The sequence below is a fragment of the Podarcis erhardii genome (genome assembly GCF_964252035.2).
Source record: "Podarcis erhardii genome assembly, chromosome: 14".
Classification (NCBI taxonomy): domain Eukaryota; kingdom Metazoa; phylum Chordata; class Lepidosauria; order Squamata; family Lacertidae; genus Podarcis; species Podarcis erhardii.
The window spans coordinates 8,711,502-8,736,448 of record NC_138503.1 but is presented as its reverse complement, the minus strand read 5'-3'; the positions used below and the strand labels follow the sequence as shown (position 1 = coordinate 8,736,448).

Genomic DNA, 24,947 nt, shown 5'->3' with positions numbered 1-24,947 from the left:
CCAAGAAGATTCTCTAACGAATTCCATATTTATAGGACAAACTGTAATAGAACTGTAATGCTTTATAATAGTAGAATGCTACAGAGCCCCATGTCATAACCACAGAGACAATCTCACAGCTCTATTTTTTATTTATTTCATTTATATCCCACCTCTCTCCCAAGGCACTTCACAGCATAAATTAAAAGAAACACCACTAAAAATACACAAATATAAATATTAAAAAGCAAGTAAATAAGTAGTCCTATGAAAAACAGCACTAAAAAAACCTTAGGTAAAGGGACCCCTGACCGTTAGGTCCAGTCACGGATGACTGAGGTTGCAGCGCTCATCTCGCTTTATTGGCCAAGGGAGCCAGTGTACAGCTTCTGGGTCATGTGGCCAGCATGACTAAGCTGCTTCTGGCAAACCAGAGCAGCGTACGGAAACGCTGTTTACCTTCCCGCCAGAGTGGTACCTATTTATCTACTTGCACTTTGACGTGCTTTCGAACTGCTAGGTTGGCAGGAGCTAGGACCGAGCAACGGGAGCTCACCCCATCGTGGGGATTCAAACCACTGACCTAGGCTCTGTGGTTTAGACCACAGAACTACCCGTGTCCCTTAAAAAAAACATTAAAAAAACCCTTAAAACCATTCAAAAGCACAAGTACAATACCCACCCTTCGAAAATTCTGCCACAATAGCCAGTTCATGACCAAAGACCTGTTTAAACAAAATAAATTTGCTTGCCAGTGAAAGGAAAGCATAGAAGGTGCTATCATGACCTCCCATGGAACGGAGTTCGCCCATCTGGGAGCAGCCACAAAGGACCTCTCTTGTGTCCTCACCATACATGCCTGTGCAGATGGAGGGACGAAGAAAAAGGCCTCCCCTGAAATTCTCAAAGCCCAGACAGGCTCATATAGGGAAACACAATCCTTCAGACAGCCTCTATAATACTGATGTACTTGCCACTTAGCAACGTGCTGCTGTAGGAATGTCTCTCCAGCTTCAAAAACTATCATGAACAGAAAATGGGTCACTGGGTACTTACTGTGAAGTATCTTTTTCTGATGGACAAGTGATGTCCTGCTAGCCTAGCCTAGACAGGAAAACCACCTGGTGAATTTGCATGCTGTCTCCACCCCTCACTCCCACTTTCTGGAGCTCTCCAGTTTCCATTGGGTGACTAAGTTTAAAGGATGTCCTTTGGAAACCTTGGAGTCCTATTTAACGAACATTATATTACGGAATAACCTTGAAAACTAAAACTTTATAACATGCACAACTATGCAGAGGCAGAGAGATGAGGAGGGCAGAGAAAGGCTCTGAAGCCTTTTCAGAATATAGGCTTACATAACGAAAGAGGAAGTTGCAGTGTGGAAGTGACTGGCTCTTACTGTCTATCAGAAAACAATCCTTCAAGCTAAGTACCCAATTACCCATTTTCCTGTTATGACTGGATCCAGTCACAATGGGATCTACCGGAGCCCAAAGTACTGCGGGGAGCACCTATAAGCCATTTGCTGAGAAGAAACTACCTTCTGAAGGAAACTCTGCCCTAAGGCAGCCTCTGATGAGGCATAAATGTCCATTTTGTAGTAAATGAGGAGGGTGCCCAGGTGGCTGTCCTACCGATCTCTCGAATTAGCAACCAAGGCTCCCAAAGTCACCACTACCCTGGCAGAGTGGGCCATAAATGCTGGGCATCATAGGCCAGGATGATGGAGGCCTTGATCCAGCTGGTTATGGTGGTCTCTTGGGCCTTCTTTTGCAACATCTTCGGGTGATGAGTGACAAAAAGATTGTGTGAAAGCCACAAGTCTTTATGTGTCTGAGGTCAATTTTGGCAGTCAACAGAAAGGCTAAGGATAAGGGAGCCTACTCCACTGTCAAGAGAAGCATATGTCAAATGGATGCCATCCTTTTCTAGGATTATATGTCCCAATCTTTCCCCATTGTGATCTCTCTCTCTCTCTCTCTCTCTCTCTCTCTCTCTCTCTCTCACACACACACACACACACACACTGTGAACCTCCAGAATATATTTTGTATAGTTAAGTTTTTACCTCTATCTTCAGTACATTTTATTTTATTTTATTGATATGGCTAGTGGTTGACGCAAATAAAGATTCTTCTGATGATGTAGAACACACACACAAAACTCCCTGCAGGATGGCTATTGAACACTTCTAAGAGTCTGCTGAAGGATGAACCACCAAGAGACTAACTGCATGTATAGAATCCAGTGCCATGCATTCATGTGCTCTGCTTAATTAAAATGATATCAGATAATCGCAACACAGGGTTGTGATTAATAAATGTTATGAGGGTTTTTTGGAACGATATTAAAATTGTATCATAAATGTTTTTAAAGAAATTTGCTTTAACTGGCCACTGAAGGAATTATTATTATTATTAACAGCTGATAGTTTTGATAACTAAGATGTAATTTAACTACTGAAAAGTAATCATTATTCACTTTATCAATGCCAATTGCCTTGATAATTATTATAAAATGCAACAGTAAAGACAAATCATTGTGTGTCTTTGATCTATCATGTTCACAGGCTGAAGGAATGTTCTGCAATATAAAAGTTTGTTTCAAACTAAACTAAAGAGAACACATTTAGAAATTTTATTTTACAAAGATAATGTGTTTATAACACGAGCAAACAGCTGTCACTCATATCTGAGTAGAGAATTCCTTGTGGAAAAGAATGTAAACCTGAAATTATTCTTCCCCACTTTTGGGGAAGTTTCCCTAGTTTCTTACCATGATCAAGTATTATCAGCTGGGCTCCAGACTGTATGTTTCCCACATCATTGTCTGCAATACACTGATAAAATCCTTCATCCGATTTCACTAGACCTAAAACTTGTAGGTCATGCTCATTCTAAAAGAGAACACACACATGGCATAATATAATATTCACTAAAATGGAGAAGTCAAAACTACAAAGGCTTCAAAGGGTGGGGGAAACGTGGGAAACGATGTTTTTATGCCTCATGACACTTCTAAATTACATTTGTGTTCAAGAGCTCTTGGACTTCAGTGCTCAACTTCCACAACATCAAGATCAGCACAACCATTAATGGGCACTGACAGAATTGCTGTATGTACTAAACAGTGTTCTATTCTAATTGAAAAGGGTTCTAAATTAACACAGCTCAGCTCCTGAAAAGACCTAAAAAGACCATCAGTGGAAAATGAAACTGGTCAGGAGTGCCTGTCCCACCTTCTAAAGGATGGTGATGATGATGCTTAACCTTTTAGGCCCATTTTTCCAAATGGAATGCAATTAACACCCTAAAGATGGGAGAGATACTTCACAAAGCACATTCACATGAGGCATTAGAATAAGCTTTCAGTGTCCTAGCATGAGGATGCAACCTATTGTCATATTGGCAAGGTCTGCCATACTTTTTCTATTGATAAAGTACAATTAGAAGTGTGGGTGAACTTGTATGACCAACATATTTTCTACCATACCGCATCACAAAATTGATCCTCTAAATTTAAAGGGTCTTTCTGCCTATCTAGGTTCAAACTATTGTGACTATGCAGTTATTGGAGAGAGAAAAATTAAAACTGATAGTTTGGTGGCTCAAGCATACATTGATTAATGTACCCAATTTAGCACTATATACATTTAGTTAAAACACAAGGAAATCAAGCCATAGGATACATACTAAAGATATACTTACTACAATTTTAAAGTAGTCACTAGGGATCACCACATCTCCATTCTTTACCCACTTCACTGTTGGAGTTGGCTTCCCAGTCACATCACATTCAAACACAATATCCATGGATTCATGAGCATAAATATTAGAGGGTTGCTTCAGAAACTCAGGAGGAGCTTTAAATAAAAATAAGAAAAGCACTTACAGATTACTGATCAAATATGGCATACACTGTTCAACCATTTCATATGACAAAACTGAGTAGAGAAGCAGACTAAATATATATTGTAGGTATGTATGTGTTGCAAAGAAATGTATTAGATTACCAGCTTTCAAAAATAATTGCTATTGCTCAAGATCAAGTAATCAAGTAGTTCAATTTCAGTAGGAATGACAATCTATTAAACTTTTAACTTATCCTTTGCCTCTTAACAGATTAAATAAATTAAAATACAACAAGTGATACCTTTGAGAAACGGATGCAAGTACAGTACAAGATAAATTTCATAAATAAAAGCAACTTGCTCATTGTTAGAAGGAAAAGTCATCTTTAGTATTCTTCATCATAGAAGCCTTCAAAAATAAACTTGTAACCCTAATTAGAATTGTGCCTTACCAGTTAAGTAACTAAAACTTTAGCTGGTTAATGTAGCAATTGAAGTTACAGCCCTAATTTTAAATATTTATTTTACATTTCAACAGACTGGAAATTATGATTAAGGGCAAAGAAGGCATTGCAGAGCACCAGAACCTAAATAAAAGCTGCCCCAAATGACTGTTCCTTTTAACATTTGAATGGATTAAGCTACCAAGCTGCAATAGCACTAAAAGGATCTGTTGCAGATGGGGAACAACTTAAACCAAACAGAATTGTGCAATGGGAAAGGAACAAGAGGCATAAGATAACAACCAGAAATCTGAAGTGTCTTGCTTATCAAATAACATGATGGGTGAGTAATATTTTTAGTTTCTATGAGAAGGTCTGAATACAAATCTGTTTAATGAGGGGAACACCATTCCCAGTGCTAAATTCAAGCCTGAATTCCATCCTCAATGGGTCTTGCTTTAATACAATTGAGTTTTGTTTTGTTTTGTTTTGTTTTGTATCTTAATTTTCATAGGATTATTTGCTTCAGTACACTCGGGTGGGTTGGAGACAAGTAAAGCCATGTTCTTCGTGAAAGTTGAACATAAAATACTCAAATTCATTAGACATTCTTCTCCATTTACAAGTTTGAATGTTTTTGAAAGTTATTTTTGTAGCTTAACTATATTAGTATTCAGTACACATAGCAATTAAGCACAAGTACAGATGTTTGTGGTAAACAAGTTAAATGGATAACCAGAGAGCAAACAAGCCAATTACACAAAATACAATTTTATTGGAAAATCACATGTTTTAGCACCAGACAATTATATTTCAAAGCAGCCTTGGGTGTTTACTCTTTCCATTTCACCTTTCCTTAGTGACACTATCACCCAGAGAACAAGTATATATAATGAACTATTGAATTTACTGTGATGGGTTAAAATTATGCACATTTTATTAAGCTTACATACATGGAAATTATGCAGTCCATGAAAAGAAAGTCAAAGCCTCAGACATCTGCTTTCAACCCTTACACTATGACAGCCTTTCATTCATTTGTGGTAGGTTTGCATTAGCGACAGGTTGCATTTCTTATACCAAGGGAAAATAAAACTTTTTAAATCTCCTTCCAACCCGCAATTGAGCCTTTGGTCAAAAGGATCACTATATTTTAATATATCATTGTACTGTATTTTAATATATCATTGTATTTTAATATTCTGCTGGAAGCCGTTAAATGTCTTGTTCAAAAAATACTCCTACAAGACTGAAGCAGCAGCTGGTATAAAGCTTCAATAATATATAAAGCTCCAGTTTTTAAGATATCGCCAAAGAATTGATGTTTTTGAATTATGGTGCTGGAGGAGACTCTTGAGAGTCCCATGGACTGCAAGAAGATCAAACCTCTCCATTCTTAAGGAAATCAGCCCTGAGTGCTCACTGGAAGGACAGATCCTGAAGCTGAGGCTCCAATACTTTGGCCACCTCATGAGAAGAGAAGACTCCCTGGAAAAGACCCTGATGTTGGGAAAGACTGAGGGCACAAGGAGAAGGGGACGGCAGAGGATGAGATGGTTGGACAGTGTTCTCGAAGCTACCAGCATGAGTCTGACCAAACTGCGGGAGGCAGTGGAAGACAGGAGTGCCTGGCGTGCTCTGGTCCATGGGGTCACAAAGAGTCGGACACGACTAAACAACTAAACAACAACAAAGCTGAAATGTAGGGCTAACGCAATTCCCTCAACTCAGTATCAGTGTCTTTACTGCAGATATTCTAGACCCATATCAACAGCTAATTTAGCCATATTTTTTGTCACTTAGGACTTCTCAAGAACCCTTACAAAAGCAACAATTTTGCAAAATGGCATGTGTCATTGATAACATTGTTTTAAGTCTCTTAACGCTGTTAAGAAACTTAAAACAGTTTCGGAAAATAAGTGCAACTACTCTGCATCTATTCCTTAAAGGAAGTTAACGAAAAATGTAACAAAATAAAAGCAAATTAAAAGAGATTAGATTCTCCTTGAGAGAAAGTTAGTGAATCCAGGAAGAATTGCTCTAGGGAACTAATAGAGTAAACTGAATCTTATTAATCCTGTTAGAATTATTTGCAGCTTTGATGCAGATGATCATGAAATTATTTGGGAATACAACTTTGCGTTTGGTAGGGATTTAGGGAACTGCTTGTTAAAAATTCTGCCCACTATTGGCAGAGAGGACGCTCAAGGGTGGTGATGGGTAATTATTTAACATGGTTAGGGATGCTTCCAATGTGGTTCTACAAGTTGTTGCTATGTTCCCAAGTTGTGTTCAATACATGGCGGCTTGGTGAGATTATATTTCTGTATGATGTTCAATGCTAGCAGCATACTGGTAACACACACCTCTCTTCCTGCTTTTCATCTAGCCCTGTGCATTAATGTAGTCTTCCAATGACTGTTCATGTTTGGGAATTAGATGTATGCAAGCTGACAAATGAAATTCAGACATGACTGAATCAGCTGGTTTTGTGACTTGGGAGGGAACTGAGATTCCTGTCACATCTGGGAGTTGACTCCCTGTGATCCGTCTGGATCAGTGTTTCTCAACCTTTGATCCCCAGATGTTGTTGGACTACAACTCCCATCATCCCTAAACACTGGGCTTGCTAGCTAGGAGTGATGGGAGTTTTAGTTCAACCACATCAGGGGACCCAAGGTTGAGAAAGGCTGGTCTAGATACTCAGGTTGCAACAGGGGCCAAAATGCTTAATTCAAGTGGGAGGAGCAAAAATGCACTTAAATTTTAAATCTCTCAGTACAAGTTTTTACTTTTTTCTGTGAATCTGTATGATCAGAATTCAAAACATGTTTGCTCAGTCTGTTGTATTTTGTGCTTAATGCAAAACTCTTAAAAATAGATAGATTTAAAGATGTCATACAACTCAACTGGAAACCAACCATTTCCATGTAGTTTATGTCATAATATTTACAGGAAACTCTGGAGACCCAAGTAGAGTGAATGAGAAATATAAAGTATTCCCCAGCTGAAAAGTGAACTTATAACCTTGTCAGCATATGTTTGTCTCCATGTAATTTCCTGTGTTTAACCGATTAAATGAATGCCACCTTCTGATAATCTACGTAAAGGAAATTCATCCATTTCATTTTCAGTGGCTAAATGAGATCAGACTACATCCCCCACCCTGTCCCAACACCTTTGTATTACACACAAACCTAACATGGAAAACACTGCACAATAATCTTAACACATTAGACCTATAGACATTTATGGGGGGGGTGCAGGGGAAGGGTGGCGGCTGCTTCCCCCCTTCCTCCACTGTGTAAACCATAATGCTTTGATTACTTTTTGGGGGGGTGGGGAGTGGTTAAGCAAGTTTCTGGCATTTGTAGAAAACAAAATTCTGGGGCACTATTCTCATTTAATTTGTGAGAAACTAGACTACTCCAACCTTTCTGTGTTTTCTCCAAGCATGCAACTGAGCAGGCAGGTGGGCCCAGGCAGGTCTTCCCACGTCCCTTGTGTTGCCATTACCACTACCCCGCTGCCCATGAATGCTCACTCTACCTGAGCAAGGGCTGTTCATCATTGCTGTTGCCACCACCCAGTTTGCCCAGAACTACCCCATCCTTTCACAACTTGCCCCAATCCTGAAATCCTGCTGCCAAGAGCAGAAAGTGTTTTAACCCGGAGCAGTATGGTGTGAAGGGGGTAAAGACATTCTCCTGTTCATTCCTCTCTGCTTTAGGCCATGACAGCAGGATCTTGGGATTGGAGTGCTTGCTGAAGGGATAGGATGAGGCATTTTTAGGTTCACTGCGGGGGAATGGGGAATGGCAATCGGGTGGCGGGTAGGCAGGGATGAATGTGGGTAGAAAGAGCTGTGGGGGGTGGCAAGGGGGGGGGTAGCTTGTGTAGCCCACAAACCAGAATATGAAGTTAGCTTATGAATCTCTGCTTCAGTTAACCATGGTTTCTCATTACATCTGAACCCACTACCCTGGTTTTATCCTGGTTTGTTCTGGCACCCTGCCCCAAATGCTCACTAAGCTATCAAGGAAGGAAGGAAGAGCTGTTGAAATACTAAACATTATGCAAAACAAGCAACAGTTACATTGCACTGAGCTAGTGTATGTTGAATGTTGGTTCCTGGCCTAACCCTTAATTATAGGGATCAGTAGAAATTACTGTACCTCCTCTGCCCCATTAACAGTACATAATTTTAAGATATAGAAATTTGTGGTTTTAACTGTAATGTCTTGAAAAGTAGTTACATACCTTGTACAATCAGATCAGCTTGAGCTTCAATTGTTTCATTTCCATTCTCTGCAATACAGGTATATGTTCCAGCATCATCTTCTGTGATATCGTTGATCTTCAGAGTCCCTCCAGCCAGCAATAAATAATTTTTAGAACTGTGCAAAACAGGACAGATTCGTGAATTGTTTTTTTGAAAATTTCCTAAAGTCAAGTTTTAAGGGCTTGTTCTTCGCAGAAATCAAAAGACATTCAATCTCTTAAAACTTTTGTACAGAATATGCCTGTGCCACAATTTTCTGAGGCAATTTAACATATTTATTTATCCAGAAGCAAGTGTTACAGTAGCATTCAGTACAGCAGAAACATACTCCTCCAGATCTCCTATATGAGTTTCTAGAGACCTAAGCGGCTTTTAAAAGGGTCAAGTCAAGCCACTATCTCCTCTTTAACGTAACCCATTCTACATAGAACTGAGTATTTCATCTAGCTTACAGACAGTGCTGTTTTCAGCTTCCACTCAGTACTGGCAGCAACAACAGTTGCAGGAAACACACTGCTAGGGCAGACATGAGATCTTAATATCAAATTTTATTTTATTTTATTTTTTGTTTTTATTAGAAATTTCCAATTACAACAAAAAAAACAAAAACAAAAAACATCCGAATTTAAAATCTTATTTTCAATAACATATTTCCAGGACTTCCCCTCCCCTCCCCCTCTTGTATTCCAATTCTTACAAATAAATTCAGCAAGTTCTTATCCCAGATTTTGAACTTATTATCATTAGCCCAGTTTTAAAAATATTTTCCCATCCCCTAAAATCGACCTGTTCCCTTCCACGCGTTCCCCCCTTTGATACACAATACAGATTAAAATAATCAAATATAATTAATTAGGATAAAATTATAAAATATAATTAAAATAATCAAATATAATTTTACGCCCTTTGGATTCCAAATTTCCCTCCCCCCTTTCCCGGTTGCGTTCCCAATGTTCATCAACGTCTGGTGTCTTCCTGGAGCTCCCACATCTATCTAGACCATAGTCCTTTACCAGTCATCTTTAATTTGGAATGTCCAATCTTGGAAGGAGTCTATCTCAAAAAGGCCCATTTCTTCCATCCAGATTTTTATATTTAGGAGTAAAAACTCCAATTTTATTTCTTTAGACCTTTCAAATCTGGATGTCCCAAATGTTCCCACTTCCGACTTTATCCAATTCTTGTTGTTCTTGTTGTTCTTGTTGATCTCTCTCCTCCTTTTTTTTTTTCCCCTGCTCTCCTGCACAATTGTTCTAATTCCAAAAGCTTCTAATTCCTCTGCAGAGGCTCTGTTATTCAGGAACAAAACATTATGCCAAGTCCCTTCCATTCTTCAATAGATAAATCTATTGTCTCCTTTAGTGTGTAGACCTCTGTAGACAAAATAGTGTTCCATTTCTGCAGTTTCCCAGGAGATAAAAAGTTCTATTCAGATTCCAAGCCAACAATACTTGTAATATCCCTCAGCTCCTCTAGGTGGATTGCAATAACTCAATTCCCTTCCAGATCACGCCCACCAGTCAAAATAACTTGTTATTCCTTGTTTTAAACAATTTGTATCCAATTTATAACAAATGTAACCGGCAAAGTCCTCGTAACAAAGTTCTCATTTTTGTTCTTCCGCTTTGACAGCTCTTTGACAGCTGTCAAAACCTCTCTTTCTCTTCTCCCGGCGCTCTCACGAATCGCTCCCAGGATTCCGGGGGGGGGGGGTGTTTTTTAGTTCAATTCCACTTTTCTCCTCCAGCTCAGTCTTATAATTTTCCATCGCGAAGTTAGTAACTTTGTCAAAATAGGGTTGCACTCGATCTTAGTTGTCAAATCCATTACTTTAACTCCTCTACAACAGGGGGGGGGTGACTTCCTTTTTGCGCCTCCCCCGCTCGCTCCGAATTTTTAAAAAAATTTATCCCCCTTTTTAGTCCAGGTTCCAATTACTCACGGGTTATTCTTTTAAGTCCAAATTTTCAATAGAAGAAGTCAGCGCTCTCCGTCGAATGGCATGCGGCTTCGCTCGGCAGGGGAAGCGGAGGACTCAAAGCACCCCCCCCCCGTCACCCGTTCCGCAGCCTTTAAAAAGGCTCCTTCGCGGGTCGGGGGGGCGCAAAAGGTGCCAGCCGAGTCACCATGTCCATGGGTTTCAGCGCCCATGGTTTTTGAGGGTCCCCGCGTCGCCGGCGCGGTAAGACCCAGCCCCTGCCGGGCAGGCTCCCTCCGGAGCTCGGAGGGAGTCCGCCATTCGGTGATGGCGCCAACCCGGAAGTCCTTAATATCAAATTTTAAATAGTGTTTCAGCTCTATTCATTGAAGACAAGCTACTGAGGGCCTAGTTCAGGGACTGAAAGCTCCAAAACCAGCTGCTGTGGTGCTCAATGTGCAAATTTTGCTGAGTCAGTGAGCAGCTGGAAGGCCCCAGGTAACCCTTTATCTGCTGACCACATTCCCTTCTAAGTTAATTTTTATGGGCTTGCTTTTTGCAGAGATAAAAAGGCACTCGAATTCTCAAATATGAGCATTAAATGTTTTAGGCACTTGAGCTTTGCAGCCTTTATCTATGCTTTAAACATATTATAATTACATAGGCAACAGAACAGACAGCTGGTCATTGTCATATAACATAGCAGTCACTATCAAAAGGAAAGTCAGACTTAGTCCAATTGAGTTGTGATTAATGTGCTTACACAGTTACAACAAGCCCACCTGGCAATCTCCCAGAATAATCAGCTTCCTCCATCAATAAAACATGGCAGAAAGTAGGGGTTTTTAGGATGGGAAGAGGTAGCAGAGAGGTAAGAGCTGATGTAACACCAGAACAACTACCCACCTTTCTGTAACAAGCTCTTCTTCATTTCTTGTCCATCTGATAACAGGAATGGGAATGCCTGTAGCAACACATGGCAAAACGGCATTCTGCCCAGTAATTTTGGTAAGTGAAGAAGGCTGTCTTAGGAACACCTGATTTGAGGCAACTTCAGATTCTATAAATACTGAGATAAGAAAGTACAAGGTTATTATAGTAAAAATAAATGTAAAGTGATATTAACAAAACACAGTAATTATGGATGCAATGCTCTAGTCCAGGCTGTTCCAGACTTGCTTCTTCATACATACTGATCATTACAACTAAAGCTTTGCCAAGAAATAACCAAGGCAATTTCTGTTAGAAACTTTTCTCAGAAAATGGCCACCACCAGTAAATAACTATACTAGACAAAAATATTTGACATAGGCATAAATATTGATCTCTGCATACTTTGCTGTCTTGACCATGTCGGCAAAAGTCTCTTGAAAAAAAGTTCATTACAAGAAAATTATGTTACTATTCAAGAGTCCTTTTTAAAGAAAACCAGCCTTTTTAAAGTAAGCTTTTATAAGTACAACTCCCAGGGATCTACAGAATACATTGAGATGGCTAACTTTAAAAGACAAAGAGCAACTTGACAGAACCTATCTGCCAGCAATTAAATAATCTTACTAGTGAGTTGCAATCTAGGAAAGAAAAATCTGAGCACATATGCCTTTACCTGGAAGAACTTTAATCTCTGCTTCATCACTGTATTTGGGAGAACCACCAATTTCAATAATACAACAGTATGTTCCACCATCTTCATCGGTAGCATTACTAATAATTAAAGCTCCACTTGGCAATTTGAATACGCGGTCATCCAGAAAGAGTGGCTCATGATCTAGCTCCCACCTTACAAAGGGTGCTAGATCGGCATTTACTTCACAATTAAGAACTATGCTGTTTCCTCTATAGACTGATGCTGACTCCGGTTGACTGATGAATCTTGGAAGTCCTAAAAAGAAAAGGAAAAAAAACACATGTAAGGTTGTGCATCTGTACTTTTCCTTATTTTTTCTTTCTTGCAGTCATGTTTGCTTACAATGCAGCAGAATGTCAACTATACTTCCATTATGAAAAATAGGTTGACTCATTAGCCTACTGTCCAGGATTGCTCATAAGCATATCCTATTGTGAAACATAGATTTGTCCACAAGCTCAGCTATCAAGCCCCCTTTGATTACATTACTCCAGAATGAAATAATGGATACTTAGCTCATGTACTTGCTCTAAGTTACATATTTAACTAAATAATAATATCATTTAAGTTCTGCACTGACTGTATTGAGCAGAACAAAATTTAAAAACTGGTAGAAGAGCTGTAAAGTTCCTGATTTCAGATGGAAAATATTGCCATACTAAAATATGAAAACATATCCCTTCTCCCCTTTCAACAATTAAGATGAAATATATAAAAATCCATTTAGACGGCTTTTAACTATGTGCTACTTCCATGTTTCCAATTTATGCAACGGAGACATATATAGCATCTCTGCCAGTGAATCACAGTCTTAGGGAATGAGGCAGCCTGTGGAATCTGCACAGATGACATCCCTTCATGCAGAGGTGGGGAACTTTATGGCCAAGGGCAAAATGCAGCCCTCCAGGTCTCTGCTTTGGGGCTCTCTATAGGCCATACCTCCTCCCCAGATCACATCCCACAATAACCTTTGCAGCCACCTCAGGTGCTTTTGCCTGTCTGTAATGTCTCCTTGAATTGATATACAGTGGTACCTTGGTTTATAACCATAATCCGTTCTGGAGCTCCGTTTGTAAACCAAAACAGGTTGTAAGCCAAGGCATGCTTTTGCCAATGGGGCTTCCAAAATTTTTTGTTCGTAATCCAAAAAAATGGGTTGTAATCCAAAAAAAGGTTGCAAACCGGGACACGCACTTCCGTGTTTAACGTGTTTGTAATCCAAAACATATGCAAACCAAAACATATGCAAACCAAGGGACCACTGTAATGCCTTTTGCTTATCTGAATGGAGTGTCACATCTAGGGCTGGGCAATGTTGGGTTTTCAACATCGCAGTGTATCGCCAGCCAAACATCGCAGTTTGGTGATAAACTGCAATGTTGAAAAAAGCTGCATTGGCTCCAGCCGGCGGTGTGCCCGGTGAAACTGCCACAGCTCTCATCATGGGAGCCGAGGCGCTTTTACCTCCACACCTCATGGGCTGCTGTGGCCAATACAGCTGGCCCCAGCCCACTGCTCACCTCGGGGGCAGAAAGGCTCCTGCCCTCAGCTGAGAGAGCCCCGAGTCCCCTGCCACTCGCACACAACCAGCAGGGGACTCAGGCTCCTTGGCCAGGCTCCACTGGGGGTGGGAGAGCTCCTGCCCCCACCCCAGTGGAGCCAGCCCCAGTGTTCCTGCCACTCACGCTCGAGCTTGGAGGTTTAAGTATAATATGTTGGTATGGGAAACTGTCGTGTAACGGGCCAATGGCCGTAATAAAGATCAATCCAATCCAATCCACGTTCGAGCAGCAAGGACCTTGGGGCTCCTTGGCCAGGCTGCTTTCACTGGTGTGGGGGGCAGGTGAGCTACCTTGCCCGCTTGCCCCTCACTCCCCGAAGACCGACCAGGCAACAGTAGCCAAGTGCAAGCAGGAGTGGAGTCGGGGCTCACTCAGCTGCGAAGGGTAGGCTTCACACTTCCCAGCCCCAATCCCACTCCTACTCACATGCAAGCAAGAGCAGAGGCGGGGTTCTCTCAACTGGGGAGGAGGAGCACTTTAAGGGAGCAAAAATTGACCATGGTATCATCCTGGACCCACTCAGTGGGATGGATATCAGAGGCATTGTGTTATGGTAGTTCTGTTTGTAGCTTAAGGGGTGGGTTCGGAGAGTAGCACTGGGTGGGTGTTCTTTGGCCCTCTGGTACTTGTGCAATGGGGTTTCCACAGAGTACTATCCTATTCCCGGTGCTCTTTAACATCTAGATGAAGCAGTTGGGAGTGGTTATTGGAGTTATGGAGTAAGGTGTCACCAGTATACTGATGACACACAGGTTTACTTCATCATAAGATTTTTTATTATTATTATTACTACTACTACTACTATATTTGTATACCACCCTATATCCTCCTCCTCCTCCTCCTCCTCCTCCTACTACTACTACTATATTTGTATACCACCCTATATCCATAGATCTCAGGGAGGTTCATGGAAAGACTAAGGTTCCTTGGGTGGGTGGTTCCCATATCCAGGATATAGGCAAGTTACCTGTTCTGTTTACTGTATGATTTTTGAACCTGATGTTTTATGAATAGTACATAAATATGTTAATATTAAATAAATAAACCAACTGTAAAAGTATTTGACCTTAAAAGAAAAGGGAAGTGGACAATGAATTTAATTTTTTTATTTATAAAAATTATCCCACCCTTCCTTTCAAAGGAGCCCAGAGAGGCATTAAACTTTATAATTTAGTTAAAGATTCCAAAGTTCTAAAATTTAGTTTCCTATATTATAAAACTGTTTCAGTTATTCCATGTTTTGGGTGAGGTGAGGAAACAAGGTCATATTTTAGAGTAGGGCTATTGTCTCAGCCAAACATTTCCTGGACACAAATTCCCATTAAAAAGTCAACATGGTATGATTATGGAAAAACAAAAATGAAATGAGCATGTGTTTATAAAAAATGGAGAAAAAAGAAAAACATCTGAAACACCAGGTTTTTGGCTTTTTAGCTCCTATCTGAAGTGTTAGCCATTGTTTTTATCATTTATTCTTAAATACATATAAGTACAGTGTTTTGCTTTACTGCTGACAATAGTTATTGCACACATCCATTTTAAAGTAACATTTTCTTCATATACGTCCCATATTAGAATAAGGTGCTTCGTGACAGTTGTTGAGCTTTTTTTACCAAAGTTGTTTGTTTGTTTGTTTGTTTTGCGAGGGCAAAGTCATTGAGTTTTGTTTGGCCGACTGCAGTATTCCATATATGTCCAGGAAATTTGTATGGCAACCCTAAATATACAGTCCATGAATTATAACCACTACATACTCTGTGAAAGTGAACAGTCAAAGTTTCCACTAACTGCTGTATACAAGTGATTAGTTAGTACTCCACAAAAGACTATCACTATCACATTTGATGACCCTAATTCAACAGAAATGAGAATTGACAAAGTCTACACAGCTCAGTTGCAAATCATGAAACCCATATTAAATTTTTCCCTCTACCATGCACAAAATCTGACAAGCCACTTTCTCTCAGCATTAGCCTCCACTTGCATCTATTCATCCTACAAGGTTATAAGGATACAAGGCATTTATATGATTATGTAAATTGTTACATAAATTCCAAATTTTCCAATGGCAGCATCCTGACTGTATAATTCACTCCCAAAGAATGTGAAACCAGCCCCATTCTTGATAGCAGTGAAAATATTCCATGTGCTCTTAATAGTTTTTAATGCAGGACTAAAAGTCTGAATTCTCCTCATCTTGATTTTACAATTTTAGCTTTAAATTTTGTTACCTTTGCGTAATCCAACTATTTTACTTGGCAAGCCTTTCGCCAATTGCTGCTCATCTCAGAAAAAGCACAAGAAAAAGTAGATCTTTTTCAGCCTTGTCCCTCCTACTCCGCAATAGCAGCTATTTTATAATAGCTAGTCACAAAATATAGCAAATTACACAGAGGTAATGCTTTACACTAGGCTCCTTTGGACAAAGGTTTGGGTAAAAATCTAACTAATAATAATAATAATACTCTGCAACTAGGGTTCTTGTAAGTAACATATCACTGTAGATTCATCTCATTAGATGAGGTAAATATTGTCATCCACCAACCATTTTCTCTATAGAACTTAAGCAATGACTAAAATTTTCTGTTCACTGTGATCCAGGAAATATTTTAAGAATTAGTCTATAACACAAGCAATTAAACTCAGCAAAGGCCACAAGCTTTCTGTATCACAGGGAGTGATAGGAACCAAATATTCTGATGGGCACATGCGTAGCACCCTCCATCTCTTCTTCATCTTTGCAAAGTCAATTTGAAAGACTGAAACTGCTTCACAGATTAAAGGAATGAAGCACCAAGCAGCAGGAACCTACTGCCAGTTTTGAAGCTTTGTTAAAGCTCCACAAGTATTGCACTTTTCCTCCTCACAGTAATAATCATGATGGCAGGGAAGATAAAAACCATGACATGACATGATTGTATGATGGTGTTGTGTTCCATGGGCAGCGAGACAATGCTACAGGGGCAATACTACAGTCTGTATAAGGAGAATGCACTAGTCTCTTTTTACCATTTGTTAATTTACAAATACTCAAGATGGATGTGGGTGGAGGGGAGGAATTCTTGAAGCATACAGTATTAACTAATAAGCCTGAATCAGATTACCATACAGCAACAGCAACACCTCCCCTGCTACCCAGCTTATCCTTTCCCCAAACTCTCAAGGGTGTAAAATTCCCAAGGCTAGCAGAGATTCCAAGTCATTAAGGACCATTAAAGTCCTTACATCCCCAATCGACCATCAAGTTTGTCAGGCAAAAGCCCAGGACAGACCCGTTTATGCTAATTGGGCCATCAAACTCATTATACTGGAGATAAAAATCAAGCACTTGTGTCTTGTGTTCTTCCTTTTGTCACAATTTAATACACGCAATGTTTGAATTTTAAAAAGCAGCAAATATTGCTGGGTTGTGGAAGGAATTCATTACCCAAAGCTTTTTATTAAGCAAAGAAAACAACCCTGAGAGCAGCTTATAGTTCATTAGGGAAATGAAAGAAAAAGCTACATTAGTCAAGTTTTTCCAATCTAAAACCACTATAAGGTTCTTTTCCCCTTGTTTCTCCATTCCCTGTGACAAAATAAAATTCTGAGGTGTAGCATGCAATAGTCTGCATAATGCCACATCATTTATGAAATATAACAGATAAGTAAAGTAGAGACCTACAAAAACACATGTGGAGAAACAAAGAAGAACAGTCCTTTGGCCCTTCACTATCATTTATGCAGAGCAACTGACTTCTGAACCTTGTTGTGTGGATAGTGTGTTAGGCACACCAAATACACTGTGATAGCAAGGTGGGGGGGACCCCTCAGACAGAAAGTCCACTAAAAAAATCCCTTCACATACAATGCAGGCAGGATGTTGTCTGTGGAACTGAGGGGCCAACATTTGTGAGATGGGATAAGCACAAGAAAGGAAACAACTTTAAAATACTCACCAGCTACTGTGAGCTTAGCTGTTCTGCTTACAATGGTTCCAAGGCTTTCCACAGTTGCAACACACTGATAATGCCCTTCATCAGGCTTATTGTGCTTAGAATGCACTACACTGTTGATTAATAAAGATCCATCTGGTAGCAACTGGCGTCGGTCATCTGACACCAAGTTTAAGAAAGTCCCATCCTTTTTCCATTCGATTTTTGGAGATGACTCACAATAAGCTGAGCAATTCAGTATAACAGATGAAGCTCTAACTGACAGAGTGTCCACTGGCTCCACGGTAAAATAAAATGGAGTAAAAGTCCTCACTGTGGGTCCTGCAAAACACAAGAGAAATGAAGATTTTTTAAATGCTTCTCAGATACCCTAAATATTTATTTTACAACAATTGAATATTGTTCCTTACATTCTGATATGTTAACTGCTTTTGATAGTAAATATTTGAAATAATATTTGATACCCTGTGTAACAGAACCAATATATATCATCATCAAATATTTACACTTTCCATCTCACGAAGAAACTACCATAGGTTCTAGAAAGGACTATGACCTTGGTGGACTATGAATCTTGCTTAGCATGCATATGTTTACAGAGATGTATATATTTCACAAATCACACACACACACACACACACACACACGTAGATACAAGTTACTCAGAAGTATAAGCCATGAGGCATATGGCTTGTAAGTCCAAAGTTTGGCTTAAGCTGCTTGATAATATAAAACATCCTTCTGCAATCTGCTGCCCTCCAGACTACCTGAGCCAACATGGTTAATGGTGAAGGATAATGGGAGTTGTTAGCCAAAACATCTGGAAGGCACAAAGTTGAAGAAGGCCGGTATAAGGGTCCTGTTGAGTTGCAAACCATAAATATTACCCATCTTGTCCACAGAGAAAGATTATAAAATAAGGTTACCAGATGTCCCCTTTTCCCGGGGACAATCCCCGGATTTACAAATCAGTCCCCTGACAAATTCCATCTAATTAGTAGTAAGTTCAAAAGTGTCCCCAGATTCATTGAAAAAAATCTGGTAACCTTATTATAAAAGGGTAACAACAAGCTGGAAATGGCATAGAGACTGGAGAATATACCCTATAGACAGAGTGAACTTACATGTTATGGTATAACAGGACTATTGTCAAAATAACTTACTCATGTTCTGTTTTTATCCTCACCACCAATGTGCAGTACTGATTTAACTTATGTCATTTCATCACAACATTCTGCATTTCCCTGCCTCTAATTCAAAATTTATCTACTATGGTCAAAAAATTCGCAACATTAGGATTCCATAACGTGGCAAAGAGTAAATGATACTTAATGTTACAGAGAGGAGAAATAAGAACCTGACAATTTTCAGAAATAACCGTATGTCTTTCAAAATATGCAAACCAGAACTAATAGGTCATCCAATGAAACTGATCAGCACTAGGTTCACGAAAGACTACTCACTGACTGACATAAGGAAATCACTACCACAAAATATGTTGGATGCTAGCTAGCTAGCTATTGCTATTACTATTGTTCTCGTTCTCTCCCTATCCCTCTCCCTCATTTTTTAAAGCTAAGTCTACCAATACCTGTTTGCCAAGACAAATTAATGCAACTCCACATGCTGAGGGCAAACAGGGGATTGCTATCATGACCTGCATATAAACTCCTGAAGCCCCAGAGCCACCTGGCCATTATTTCTTGGCATTGGAACACTGGAACAGATGGCCCTTGGCCTAATCTAGCAAAACAATTTTTATAGTCTTATGAAGTTTTGCATGTTATCTCTCACACTGAAAATTTAAAGTGAAGCCACATCCTCCCCATAATAATTCAACATACAATATATTCTGTTTTTTCTAGAAAAGCTTTATCCCTCATTGTGTAACCAGGGTCTGTCATACAAGAAATTAAATTGTTTTGTAAATATACTTTACATTAAATGAGAACATTAATGTTTTTTCATGAAGCTTTCCCCAAGCTGCCGTAGCCTTCACATAGTTTAATCAAAGGTAACTTGCCTTTAATTGCAGCAGAGCCTTGACATTCAAGACTAACAGTATCTTTGCTAAGAAATTTGTTCTCTGCTGAACGAGGGCTAAATAACCTGACTGGAGTAACATGGTGAATACACATTTTAAGTTAATCATATTCTCAGTATACAGTTCCTTAATGTATACTGCCTTCCAACAGAAGGGAGGGCAAATATGTTAAGTACTTTTAATCATGTGATTAGAACAGTGGGTCCCACCCAACCTTACTGGTATGGCAACCCACAAGTCAAAGTAAGTATGGTGCCACTGATTTATTGTCACGAGAAGGTCGGAACTTAGAACTTCTGGAAGTGTAAGTATGCATACTTTGAAAATTGCCTCTCCCACACACCCAACTTCCTGTGTCCCTCACACTTTTCTACTGAATTTGTGGTGAACTTTTAATTAAAAAGTTAATAAAGATAAAAAAATACATAATATAAATCAAAGTGCTTAACATTTTATAGATACACCAAGGGCAGCATATCAGTGGGTGGACACAGTGGACATAGCCCAAGTAAGTGTGTCCAACCTGTACTCACTCTCATGTGTGCATTCCCATATACAGTGGAACCTTGGTTCTCGAACGGCTTAGTTGACGAACAAATCAGCTCCTGAACGCCGAAAACCCGGAAGTGTGTTTTCCGGTTTTTGAATTTTTTCAGAAGTCGAACATCTGACCTGGCTTCCACTTGAGTACAGGAAGCTCCTGTAGCCAATCAGAAGCTGCACCTTGGTTTTCGAAGAGTTTCGGGAATCGAACGGACTTCCGGAACGGATTAAGTTTGAGAACCAAGGTTCCACTGTAGTTGATACAGCTGAGTAGCAGCAAAGAGAGGGCTGATCTTTTGGGAACTGCCACTTCAAGATGCTCCAGGTTCTTTGAGGCAACAACTCCAACATTGCTGACTTCCACTGACCGATGAGAAAGGTAAGACAAGACATTAAGAAGTCTCCTCTATCTTAGCTAAGCAAAGGGGAAATATTGGAGCATTCTTTCCCATTTCTTGCTCAACAAGGCTCAAACCTAAAGTATGGTGTTGATCTCCAAAAACTGAGGTAGGGACCTGAGATTTTGAAATGTTATACCCAGCTATGTTGTGCAGTCAATTTCAGCAATGTTCCTTACACTGAATGAATTATTCAACAATTCAGTCATTCATTCATTTTAAAAAAACCTACCCATATCTCATTGTTAAACAGCTAAAGCAAAGCTGGGGGGATAAACAATGGATGTCACTAGTGTAATTTTAATTATTTTTCATTCAGCAAACTCCATGATAAGAATTTCAAGTTCTTACTCCATGAAACTGAACTTTAAAAATTTAAACTGAACAAATTTAAAATTTAAAACATTTGAACACAATTTTTTTAAAAAAAAATTTCTTTTTTTTTTCAAAGTTGTAATAGACTTTCATAAAGTAAACAAGTGCTGAACACTATTTAGGACATCTTCCTCATTCCTGATTCTCTTAAAAACTGGAAGGGGAACAGCACTCAGGTTTGAAAATTAATTCCTGAATTTTCCTTCCAACATTTGTTTTGATATTTCCAAGCATATACATATTTAGCATTTATCACTTTCTCTTTGAACAGAAGTGAAGGGATCAAAACAAATACTTATGTTCTGAAAGTACATGCCACATTTTACTGAACATGAACAGAAGACATGTACTGCTTGCTGCAAAGGCAGGGCAGAGTGAGGTATTCTGGGAGCTCCATCTTTTTCCTGTCTTTGCTGCTGGTGGTTCCTAAAGCCCAACCTGACAGTCTCGCTCCCACTACAGGAGATTATAGAAACATGTCCTGTTTTCTATATATATTTTTCTCCCACCACAGTCTTCCACACACATAAATATATTACTACTACTACTTATATTTATTAAAATAAGCCTGGGAAAAGAGAAACATGTTTGCCTGGAACAGTGCTGGATTTACGTATAAGCTAAACAAGCTATAGCTTAGGGCCCCACCCTCTTGGGGGCCCAAAAAAAATTAAAGGAAAAAACCTGGATGTACATTTCCAAAATATAAGATAAAAAAACATATAAAATAAAACCTACATATAGCAACAGTGTTTTGTGTTGTGTAGGCTCCTATTTGTTATTTATTTGTTATTTGCTTTAGATACCTATTAGGTCCATAAATTACCATGTAGCATATATTCAACACAAAAAACAGCGACAATTCGTTGTTGACAAAGGACAGCTGGACTTATAAAGGGCCCCATTACCTACAGTAGCTTAGGGCCTCATCAAACCGAAATGCGGCTCTGGCCTGGAACCTAAAAATATGTCACAAAGGCACAAGGCAAGCCTCTCTGGGCAGAGCATTCCACAAGTGTGTAGCCACTGCAAAAAAGGCCTGTTCTCATGTTGCCACCCTCCAGACCTTTCATGGAGGAGGCACACCAAGAAGGGCATCAGATGATGATCGCAGGGTCCAGGTCAATTCATATGTGGAGAGACAGTCCTTAAAGTATTGTGGTTCTGAGCCATTTATTTATGACATTAGGCCAATGCCTATAATCCTATGTAAACCCCCAAGCCCCATGAGTCATTCATGAACAGGTCAATACTCTAGGTGCCACTAGTGCCATCTGTGGGAGGATTGATTGGTATCATAAAAGGGGCATTTTCTGTGCTGGTTGTGTCAGTTCTTTATCTTGTTAATTGTTTTATTACAGTTTCAGTGTGGATTTTTAATGTTTAATGTTGCTAATATTTGTAAGAACCGCTTGGAGGGCTTCATGGGCAAAAAAAGAAAGCTAACATCTAAACTAATATTGTGTTTCTTCTGGCAGCTCTATAAACAAAATATTTTCTAGAATGATATTGTTTTCAGAAACAAAGCAAACATTTGCTTTTACACTTTTAGCATATCAAATTCAAAACGTACCATTAATTTTCACAGGTTGTATTTACATCTAGATCATAGGAATTTGATAAAATCCCACTAATGAAGAATAATCACACAAAACAGGCTAATCCTCCTGGAAAGAAACAAAGCTTGTATCAGCTGAGTGGCCTGAGAAAGGAAGTATTGGTGCGTTTCCATCTGGCTATAGATTGAAAAACAGAAGCATGTTGATTTGTAAAGGAAAGCTCTTTTGACAACTGGAGCACTTGAAAAAAATGCTACTTGTTTTTAAATAACTGTCTGTGGGTAGATGCCCCTTTATAATACGGATGAAGCAGATGACATTGATTGAGTACTAATTGCCTAGGATACCAGGATAAACGTGCAACCTCTCCCCTTCTCCCTTAACAAGAGAAATTATGGTTTTCAATAGAGTACTCTGCCTGGGTGGCTGAGAAGCACGTTCTTTAATTAATGCCAAGAAACCTAAATACAGGTTGTCAATTTTTAGACAAGACAGATTTAGCTCTTAGTTATAAGGAACAGTAGCCTGGATTTGACCTGCTATGCTATATGAAATGAAAAAATCATTAGAGAAAGAATTCTGTATTCAAAGAGTAACTTAGAAGCTATTTACAACTAAGTTTTTCTTTGAGAGACTTAAACATACTCAGTCTTACTGCATTTTGGCACTGCTTGATACTGTTGTATTGGGGGGTGGACTTTTTCATTTACCCCTAAAGTAAATGCAATAAGAACAAAACTAAAAGGGGGGGAGGGGGGCTTGGTGGGAGAGGGAGGAAGTAAGGGGGAAACAGACTCAGGCAATGCCACTGGGCATGTATTTAATATAAAAAATTCCAAGTACGGCTATTGACATGGTTGATATTTTACTAGCAAATAACTGTTTAAGGCCAAATTTTTAGATTCTCCTATAGAAATAATGGGCCTTGTCTTGGCCCCAACTTTGCTTTCCAAATTACTATTCACTATTAGACAGAAGTAATGAATATTTAGATTGCCTCTTGTACAAGCACTTTTGCTAGATGTTTTTCCCATCAAGAGACTTTGTAAATACAGTTGGACCTCTGGTTACGTACTTAATTCGTTCCAGAGGTCCGTTCTTAACCTGAAACTGTTCTTAACCTGAAGCACCATTTTAGCTAATGAGGCCTCCTGCTGCTCCCACGCTGCTGCTGCTGCACAATTTCTGTTCTCATCCTGAAGCAAAGTTCTTAACCCGAGGTACTATTTCTGGGTTAGCAGAGTCTGTAACCTGAAGCGTACATAACCTGAGGTACCACTGTATACATTGGTAATTCTGGTTCAAACAAAAAGGCCAGAATGCATGGAGAAATTGTTAACACAATATTAAAATTACAGAAGAGTTTAGTGGCTCACTGGAAGAAAGCCTCTTTTTAAAACCACTTAACTCATGTTTCTGATTTAAAAAGTGGAACAAATAGTAAAATAATACCATTGGGAGCAGATATCAAATTGCTGGCTAACCTGTGATGTTTAATGTATTTTTCCCCCTTTTGGTTTTAAAGTACCTATGTGAGATTTTTTTTGGTCTGTTTATTTGTAAGTTGCTTTCGGTTGCCTAGGCCAAGATAAAGTGACTAAAAAATTTCCACAAATACCGTATTTACTCGAGTCTAATGCATCATCAAACCTAATGCGCACCTCAATCTTCAAAACCTTGAAATCCAAAAAGTATTTGCTAGCAAATGTAAATGCACCATTGAATCTAATGCACACCCTAATTTTCGCAACGTAATTTGGCAAAAAAAAGTGCATATTAGATTCAAGCAAATACAGTAAACAAACTATGTGCTGAATGCTCCTGGACTACAACTCCCATCATCCACTGCAAATGGTCATGCTAGCTAGAGTTGATGTGAGTTGTCCAGCAATATATTGGAGAGCCACAAATTAGCCACCCTTGTCCTACACTATAAAAAGTACAGTTAATTGGAATGGTACTACAGGACCTCATAATTAGCATGCAAAGTCTGTGACATTTCAGTCTTAATGATTAAAAGCAAGCCACAGACAGCCTCTCAAGAAGCATTCAGTCCTTCGTCTACATTCCTTATGAGCATGTAGTTAGTGCAAACTGCAGTACTGTTTTCCCACAGATACAACTTGTAGTAATTGAGTGCCTTAAAGGCAGTTGTTTCAAGTTGCAGAGAGTGGGGAAACTTGAAAATTCTGGAAATCATACAAGCCTCCATGTTCAAGAGCAGAGAAAAAATCCCAAAGTAAATCAAGGAGAAACAAAATTAAGATTTTTAATCTAAAACCAGTCATAACAGCAAAAATGGAATCTGCAAGATTTCATTTCAATATACTACACAAGTAGCATTAAACAAGTCAGAAACAATTCAAATTCATTAGAAACAAAAAGTGTGGGAAGTAGGACAAAGACATGATTCATAAAAATTTCTATCT

General features: G+C 39.2%; 1 protein-coding gene across 8 annotated transcripts in view; it reads right to left on the bottom strand.

The window, feature by feature from the left end:
• NEO1 (neogenin 1) overlaps positions 1-24,947 on the bottom strand; it is a 108,879-nt gene that overhangs the window by 50,613 nt on the left and 33,319 nt on the right. For all 8 annotated transcript variants that reach the window (XM_081838691.1, XM_081838690.1, XM_081838686.1 and 5 more), the window contains exons 2-7: positions 17,603-17,920; positions 12,082-12,357; positions 11,382-11,535; positions 8,536-8,672; positions 3,690-3,844; positions 2,758-2,878 (exon numbers count right to left, since the gene is read on the bottom strand). In XM_081838691.1, the coding sequence (XP_081694817.1) occupies positions 2,758-2,878; positions 3,690-3,844; positions 8,536-8,672; positions 11,382-11,535; positions 12,082-12,357; positions 17,603-17,920 (1,161 nt within the window). The remainder of the gene's footprint in view (positions 1-2,757; positions 2,879-3,689; positions 3,845-8,535; positions 8,673-11,381; positions 11,536-12,081; positions 12,358-17,602; positions 17,921-24,947) is intronic.